The 7,736-nt window shown below is 32.6% G+C and overlaps 3 protein-coding genes across 3 annotated transcripts; 1 reads left to right on the top strand and 2 right to left on the bottom strand.

Annotated features, from left to right (window-relative positions):
• Window positions 1-1,842: 1,842 nt before the first annotated feature.
• LOC106742949 (protein mago nashi homolog) lies at window positions 1,843-2,482 on the bottom strand. The gene has a single exon (XM_014616326.1). It carries the CDS (start codon window positions 2,357-2,359, stop codon window positions 1,919-1,921), a length of 441 nt encoding a protein of 146 aa, XP_014471812.1. The 5' UTR covers window positions 2,360-2,482; the 3' UTR covers window positions 1,843-1,918.
• Window positions 2,483-2,666: 184 nt separating this feature from the next.
• On the top strand, window positions 2,667-4,928 carry LOC106742945. The gene is made up of 4 exons (XM_014616319.1): window positions 2,667-3,177; window positions 3,760-3,951; window positions 4,059-4,246; window positions 4,420-4,928. Exons 1-4 carry the CDS (start codon window positions 2,992-2,994, stop codon window positions 4,589-4,591), a joined length of 738 nt encoding a protein of 245 aa, XP_014471805.1. The 5' UTR covers window positions 2,667-2,991; the 3' UTR covers window positions 4,592-4,928.
• A 45-nt stretch (window positions 4,929-4,973) lies between these two features.
• On the bottom strand, window positions 4,974-6,704 carry LOC106742947. The gene is made up of 4 exons (XM_014616322.1): window positions 6,599-6,704; window positions 6,248-6,446; window positions 5,311-5,544; window positions 4,974-5,180 (listed from the first exon to the last, which is right to left on the bottom strand). Exons 2-4 carry the CDS (start codon window positions 6,407-6,409, stop codon window positions 5,040-5,042), a joined length of 537 nt encoding a protein of 178 aa, XP_014471808.1. The 5' UTR covers window positions 6,410-6,446; window positions 6,599-6,704; the 3' UTR covers window positions 4,974-5,039.
• Between the last annotated feature and the right edge of the window lie 1,032 nt (window positions 6,705-7,736).

Below are 7,736 nucleotides of genomic sequence, written 5' to 3'. Positions count from 1 at the left end.
ATAAATTTCACTTTTAACTTTTTCATTTTTAACTTTTAAATAATTTTTTTTTCTTATGCTTTCTTTTTCTCATGTAAGTCCTTATAAAAAAAAAAAACTGCAATTAGTAGCAAAATATTCTCATATGTCAGATCTTTACAAGGATTCACGTTGAAAAATCAACTTTCATTCCTTCCCTTTGTTACAACGTTGTTACATGTTGAATTTGTATATAATGTGTGTTACACTGTATTATGAAAAAAGAATTATAATTCCAAAATATGTTTAGAAATGGACTATAAACGACACAAAATGTATTATCTTAAGGAATTTACAGGTCCCACAAATATCATTAAGTTTTTTTTAAATTATTATGAGCACTAATAATCTGTAATATCTTTGTACTTATTATTATAAATATGCGCGCGCGTGTGTGTATAAAGATAGACGACTTATGAAGTCATCAATAATTATTTGTTCATAGTACTTATGTGTAACATTAAAAAAAATATAACATGATATAAAATATTATTCAATATATGACATATTAAATATATCATTATAGATAATTACTACTATTATAATTAAAAGGTGATTATAAAAATTACTAGATTATATCTATAATTATGATATAGGAAGTCTGATTAATGTCTAACTCATTAATCAAAGTTTATCAGAGAGGCAATTGTACCTTGTTTTCACTTGAGATTTCCCGTCTCATATTTGGAAGATACTTTCACATATCATTTTTTAAACGCAATCATGATATATAATTTCCTCTGAAGTCTCGTTACCATCCACTATAGCTACTTTTCGATATATAAATACTTTGCCACGGCAGTAGCGACAAAAACGATACGAATGGTGCGTTTTATTGAAATGATTCTTTATAGCGATATTATCCCACGCAATTTCGCTATTGCAATCATAACAAAGGATGTATATTCGACGAGTACTGTCGGCAGTGTCGTCTAGTTTCCTAAATCTTCCATGAACAGTGTCTATAACGACACGTCCTTCTTCCTGTTCCTTCTGACCAAAATTTTCCTTCTTTGGCATATTCCTCGGCAAGTCCTGTTCGTTGGACATATTGTACCTATAATTAAAATTACTGTATCACCACAAAACAATCTACAGAAATGTCACTACATTCAAAACTTATTGCATTCAATGAAAAATATACTATATTTGTCAAACATTTGCACAAATCACGAGTGGAAAATTGTTTGTTAGGTTAGAAATAATGATATAAAATTACATAGAAAAAATTGCGATATATATTTATAATATTTATTCGTGTACTTGCTTGTGACAAAAGCAGACGCACGTATGTTAAAATTTACCCACTTTAACAATAGTTTATTACCTTTATATCAAAGCTAACGGAGTGTGTAGCTAATGCGTCGATTATACAAAATTTATGAGTAATAGTTTGATAAAACGCTTGTAGATATTACTCGATGATAATATCCGTTTACATGTAATACGCAATATCGACGTTTACTTGTTAATCGGTGATATTTGTAAGTTTCATCTGACACTCAAATAAAGTTTATTAGATGGAAGATGACTCACAAAACATACGTAATCTATCACCGAACTATCTTCTGTCAGTGTAAAACAGCCATTTAAATCATGTCTCACGGATGAAGAGGCATCGATCGAGTGTACTTACTTGAGAATAAGTTGTACGGTCTATTTTGGATCTACGATTCGAGGAACCGATAGCTCGCTGTTTGTATACTTTTCGGACGAAAGATGTTAGGTTAGGTGAGATGCGACATCAGCGCGGAGCTTGCGTAAAAACACACAGCTACTCATACTTCTCTCGCGAATACGAGGAGTGCAGAAATGGCTTCGTACTTTGTTATTATAAGAAATTTTATTAGAATAAGGCTCATCATTATGCTAACGTTACAATATTCCAGCGCGCGAGATATTATATAGGTTTTATCTTGAAGTGCAGTCCTATCAGTGAGAACACCAAGCATTTGAGGTCCTGCACGAGATAATAGAAGCATCTTAATCCCTCCGGATCGCGCGACTGGTTGACGTCCAGGAGAGACCCAGTTTTGGAGGTGGTGAACGATATATGTTCATCGCCGATCACGATCTCCAGTTCTTGCCGGCCGACACGGTCGGGCTGCGGCCACAGCGAGTCGTCCTCCTGCATGATCTCCGAGTCTTGGATGATCCGCTTCAGCTCCTCCATCACACATTGGTGCACATACGCTTCCTTGCGGATCATCGTATCATTCTTGTAGTTTGAATTATTGGCATAACGCAGCTTGCCGTCTGGCCGAAACTCAAACTCGAGAAACTCGTGACCGAACTTGCCCTTGTGGCCGACATAGTAGCGTATGTAAAAGTCTGTCGACATCTTCGCCGCTCGAATTAATCGCTTGCTGCTTGAGAATCAACAACGACAGGAACGCCTCCGACTTTATCAGGGAACGATGTCAGAGTGATTATCGGCAGCCATGACTCTCTCTCATTTGGCACGCCTAAAGCCCGTATCGGATTGGGGATTGAGATTGGCCAATCAGTACAAAGCTAACTGAATTCAAGCTTAGTGAAATTTAACGAACTTTAAGCTGATTGGTCAATTTTCAATCTCCAATTCGTAGTCAGACACGGGCTTAAGGGAGAATTCATTGGCCTATTCTTTTTAGCAGCATCGCTGAACTAGTGCAATAAGTTGAAGCGAGACAAGTATATGTTTTCTCACCTCAACTTATTGCACTAGTTCGGCGGTACAGCGAAAAAGAACAGACCTTAGTTTAGCCGTGCGTGCTCGCGAGAATTTGTTTGTGTAGAACCGATTGTTTTTGACGAAGTCATTTTATCTTGGCAGAGTGCATTTTCTGTACCCACATCTTACTAATATTGAATGGTGTTGGAACTTTATTGAGTGGCTTGTAATCGATATGGAGATAGAGCAAAGGTCAATTAGACGTGTTTGATGAGGTTAGGTTGTTGTTATGTATTTTGAAACATTTTCTTCTATATATAATGGAAAAGTCAAAGGATATGGAGCTCGATCAAAAAACTGATGATAAAAATATCAACAATGTGTCATGTAACGATGATGATTTTAATGCAAATATCAAATGTGAGGAACCGGAATACTATAGCGATGTGACATATGAAGCGAAGAGAATATTGTTAGCGGAGAGATTACGTAGAATAGATGAAATGGTAATAGACGAGATAAATTGACAGCTTTTAACAAAAAGAGCAATTTAGTAAGAGCTTTCTAACTGTTGCAAGATCTGCCGAACGAAAAATTCATGTTTCTCCAACATGTTTACTGAAGATGACTTTCAGCAAAAACCGATAAAATCAATCGACTAGTAATAATAAGAAGAATATTCCAACATCGATTTTCAATTGTGTGACTTGTTTAACAATAATCGAAAAGTTAGTAATTTCTACTAGTAGGATAAAGCAGGTAATATTATGGAAATTTACAGTGATTTTGAATTGTTTTCTATTAACTATCGGATTATTAACTTAATCAGAATTTGGTCAGAGTTATCCAAACATTTTGGATATATGAGAAATCCTAAGCAGTGTATTAAAAGTAGATTGGAAGAAATAATGAATACTGTTTAATAAATATGGTGGAGAAATACAAACCGTGTCAAGTATTGTTCAGCCGAAAATCTTGTAACAGTTGCAAAGCTGCTGGTGACAAAGCACTTACCAAACTGATTTTTCTGTTGGATGCAACCATTTAATATAACAACTTATCAAATATACGATTACTTTTCATCGCAGAGATTATTCAATCTGTCTGTACAATTGGAACACGAAGTACCACCACAGCATCAGATTGAGACACGAGCAGGATCACACATACCATCGAGAGAAATAATGGAGAAATTCCAGCAAATAGTGCCACTTAAGAAGGGTACATATTCTGTCGAGGAAGACCAAATTATCGTTCGCAATTGGAAGAGATTTTGTACGGTTAGTGCATACATATGAGGATATTTTTTTTTTAACAATTATGAAAATGCTTGTAATCTAAGTGCTGAACATATAAAAGGATGCTTATATTGCATATTTTGAAACAGTTACATAATTGGGATGAAACAAATTGCAAACCGTTTCTGCAGTTGAGAAAAGGTGGAACTATGCACATACGTCATATCTCACAAAGACGGAAGTTTGTACAATTTTTGGCTAATGGTTTACCAAATAGGACTTTGTACAGTGTTTACCATAGATTTAAAAATTTGTATGAAAACAATATACAAACAAGGTAAGTTAGCAAAATATTGTCATGTATAATTATCGTAATTTCTCATCCATTATATTTCTACAAAATCGTTTAAAAATAATTACTGTTACATGTATTATTTTATAAATAAGAAACATATAAATTTCTTTTAATAATGGAATATCGACTGAAATTATACAAATTAAAATTGCTAGGTATACACCTGAAGAGGATGAAAGGATATTAGATCATCTGGAAAACAATCCATCTCTCGATGAAAAGTGTAAATATTCCGATTTGGCCAAGGTTCTTCGACGGACGAGAAACTCAATTTGGCGACGTTACCGAATTTTAAAAAGAAGGCAGAAAACCCGTAAAAATGCTTGATACATCTTAATGTGCGGATTATTCAAAATACTTAACAATATAAGTACATATGTGTATTTTAATGTATTAGAAATGGGTGAATTAATCGAATCTCTTCAAATTGGAATAATTTGAACACTTCCAATCGATTTGAATACAATTCGCGCGCATTAGCATTGGCAAAGTATTACAAAAGACGTCTAATCCAGCTGTATCCGACTCGATATTTCACTTGTTTATCAAACGGCTAAAAACATCTTACAATAACTCTTATTAGCATTAGACATTTTTTTTGTTTTGTTTTATACAAAACCATCTGTATATAAAAACATTTTGTAAAAATATATGTATTTCAATATAATTTCCTGGATTAATAATTTACTTATTTTACATATTATTTCAGGAAGGCACAAATTTATATATATAAGTACTATATAATATTACATATATAAGTTTACATATATAAGTACTATACTTGCACATTTGCTTTGTTAAGTAAATCTATGTAGGCTTCGGCTATCAAATCATCATTTGTTACAGACAATGCTTGCATCAAATCATTAGCGATTTTCTGTCCAGTTTCTACATCTTGATCTTCCTGTAAGACTACCTGTGAATCAATATTATTTATTAATATTAAAAATAACATATATCAATATAATATTATATATATTATGTATTATTAAAATTTTGAAACAGTGTGTACAAAGTTATGCAATATAAAATAAAGACTTACACACCTCAAGTTCTACAAAATTCCCTAAACCATCGACTTGGTCAATATGTATTCGAGTTTGTCCAACAATAAATAACTGCCTAATCTTCTTGACAACCCCTACCACTCCCATAGATTCTGATAAAATATTCAATAGCAATTCAGTAGTATCCGTGTTTAGAGTTATTTTATTGTAACTGCACAACTTGGGTCCTAGTACGTTGGGTCGCTTATAAAAGATATACTCTGCAGTATTATCCTGCAGATAAAGAGAAAAAAAGATAAAATAAAAATTTTTTTATTATCTTTATTATATATTTTTGTATTATCCTGCATATAAAGAGAAAAAAAGATGAAATAAAAATTACGTGCGAAAATTAAATTATCTTAAAATATTTGATATAAATAAATACATAGAATACGTAAAAATAATACATTAGGTGTATATAGTTTTAAAAAAACATTTCTTTCTTTTCATTTTGGAATGAAACCGAACAAATTCGTGGAAAAAAATTGAAAAATCAGATTTTCCGCAATTTTCTTTTTCATTCATCTGTGGAAAGGAACCGTGGAAAAATGGAAAATATTGGACGTTTCCGAACTTAAAAAATTATAATTAAAAAGTCATCTTTCAAGTTTTTAAAACATTCGCACACTTAGATGAAAGGTGTAAAGTGTTAGATCCTCCTCATCAAACAATTTAACTTTTGTATGTTACTTTATATGTTTTTTTTTATTTACTATATTTCCAGAAATAGGTATGTTTATAAATATATAAATATAAATGTAAATACAAATAAACACATTTATACACACATGTGTATGTATATGTATATATAATGGATAAACCCATACAAACTAGATGAAGAATGTTATTTGTTTCACAAAGTGCAACAGTGTGCAAGTTGCAAAAGTGTGCATTTTTATTTGAAAGAAAAAATACGTAAAGATATTAAACTTACCTCAAATTGTCGTATTTTTAATCGTCCCTCTGCAGCTTTAAAGAAAGTATCATGTTGTTTTATTACAATTGCATTGTTCGATCCACTTAGCTGTTTAGCTTTCGAGATAGCAGAATCAATATCCTGCAGTCTACTTTTTATTTCCACATTGCGATTATTCATTTTTTTTCCAGATCTTTTCCTTTCTTCACTAGACTATCTAAACCATACAAAAGAGAACCTAATTTTTACATATGCATTAGAAGCATTCGTAACATAGCTGTTTATTGACTATGTCAACATGGCAAAGTTAAGGCCTCCGTACAAACTATTGTTTCGACTAGAATTGTAAACGTGATGTATTCTACTTACAGTTGCGCTGTAGACCCTAAAATTGCAGTTTCAATCTGTGACAGAGTCCGTGACAAATCAAGAAGCTCAAGAAATGTCAATATGAGAGAGCGACACTGCCGTTCAATGTTAGAATAAAATCTGTTACAATAAAAACTGATCAATAGTGGATAAGTTAAATTTCTTGAGGTCGATAAGTACTCGAGAATAGATAAGTTACCAGAGTCGATAAGTTTCCGGAGATCGATAAGTTACTATAGTCGATAAGTTTCCGGAGAGCGGTAAGTTACCAGAGTCGATATGCTTCCTGTGATTGGTACGTTTCCCGGGGCCGGTATGTATCTTTATTGCACATCGCAGAGGCAGAGTGAAGTTCAAATATTCCAATTTTTGGATAGATTCAAATAAGGATGGTACTTCCCACTTACCCAATGCAAATCAATCATACTATTTTCTCGAAGCAATCGATGTCATTAGGTTTGACGTGCATTACGAACGGCTGAGTAACCTGTGTAATCTCATAAATTTCACGTGGCTTAGCATTAAGTATGGCAAAAATAGCGAGGACTAGGACTTTGAAAAAATATCAGCAGAGCTTCCGGAGTAATTTGGCATGTCAGCCTGTGAAAAAATTACTGAGAGAGAATTGGAGAGGCACTGTACAGAATGTTTAATGTGAAGAAATTGATTGTTATAAATCACAACAAATCTGCTGCGCCAGAGGTAACTTGTATGATGTTAGAAGATTTTATGCCTTGGCTTGTGAGAATCCTTGGAAATATCGAATGATATTAAGTAAGATTACAGTTTATAATAAAAGTTTCACAGAAATATTAATCTCTATTTATATGTAATACATACTATTTTTGTAATTTCAACTTCGTTGCAAATCATTTGTCATTATTGGAAAATTATAGTAAATAAGACATTATGTAATAAAAGTCACAATTTGTTTAATGATATTAACTTTTTACCAATTAATTTTTTTTCTCGTTGGAGGAACCATCCTATAAGGAACCATCTGATTGGCTAAGAAATCACATTTTATCGATAAAAGAAAGATCAGAATACCGGCCAAGAATTCGTTTGTATTTTTTCTACGTTTCTTTCCCCTTTTTGTTGTTATTAATAGCAAAATAAGAATATTAATATTTCTTCA

This window comes from Dinoponera quadriceps, unplaced genomic scaffold, assembly GCF_001313825.1.
Source record: "Dinoponera quadriceps isolate SergipeBrazil2010 unplaced genomic scaffold, ASM131382v1 scaffold946, whole genome shotgun sequence".
Classification (NCBI taxonomy): domain Eukaryota; kingdom Metazoa; phylum Arthropoda; class Insecta; order Hymenoptera; family Formicidae; genus Dinoponera; species Dinoponera quadriceps.
The sequence above is the reverse complement of the archived record's forward strand: the minus strand, read 5'-3'. Positions and strand labels throughout refer to the sequence as shown.

Coding starts and splice junctions, on each gene's coding strand:
- LOC106742949 (XM_014616326.1), bottom strand. CDS start 2,359: ATGTCGACAGACTTTTACATACGCTACTATGTCGGCCACAAGGGCAAG.
- LOC106742947 (XM_014616322.1), bottom strand. CDS start 6,409: ATGAATAATCGCAATGTGGAAATAAAAAGTAGACTGCAGGATATTGAT. Junction 5,545..6,247: donor TAAAAATACGACAATTTGAG/GTAAGTTTAATA, acceptor CTTTATCTGCAG/GATAATACTGCAGAGTATAT. Junction 5,181..5,310: donor GGAATTTTGTAGAACTTGAG/GTGTGTAAGTCT, acceptor ATTGATTCACAG/GTAGTCTTACAGGAAGATCA.
- LOC106742945 (XM_014616319.1), top strand. CDS start 2,992: ATGGAAAAGTCAAAGGATATGGAGCTCGATCAAAAAACTGATGATAAA. Junction 3,178..3,759: donor TACGTAGAATAGATGAAATG/GTAATAGACGAG, acceptor TTTTCATCGCAG/AGATTATTCAATCTGTCTGT. Junction 3,952..4,058: donor ATTGGAAGAGATTTTGTACG/GTTAGTGCATAC, acceptor ATTTTGAAACAG/TTACATAATTGGGATGAAAC.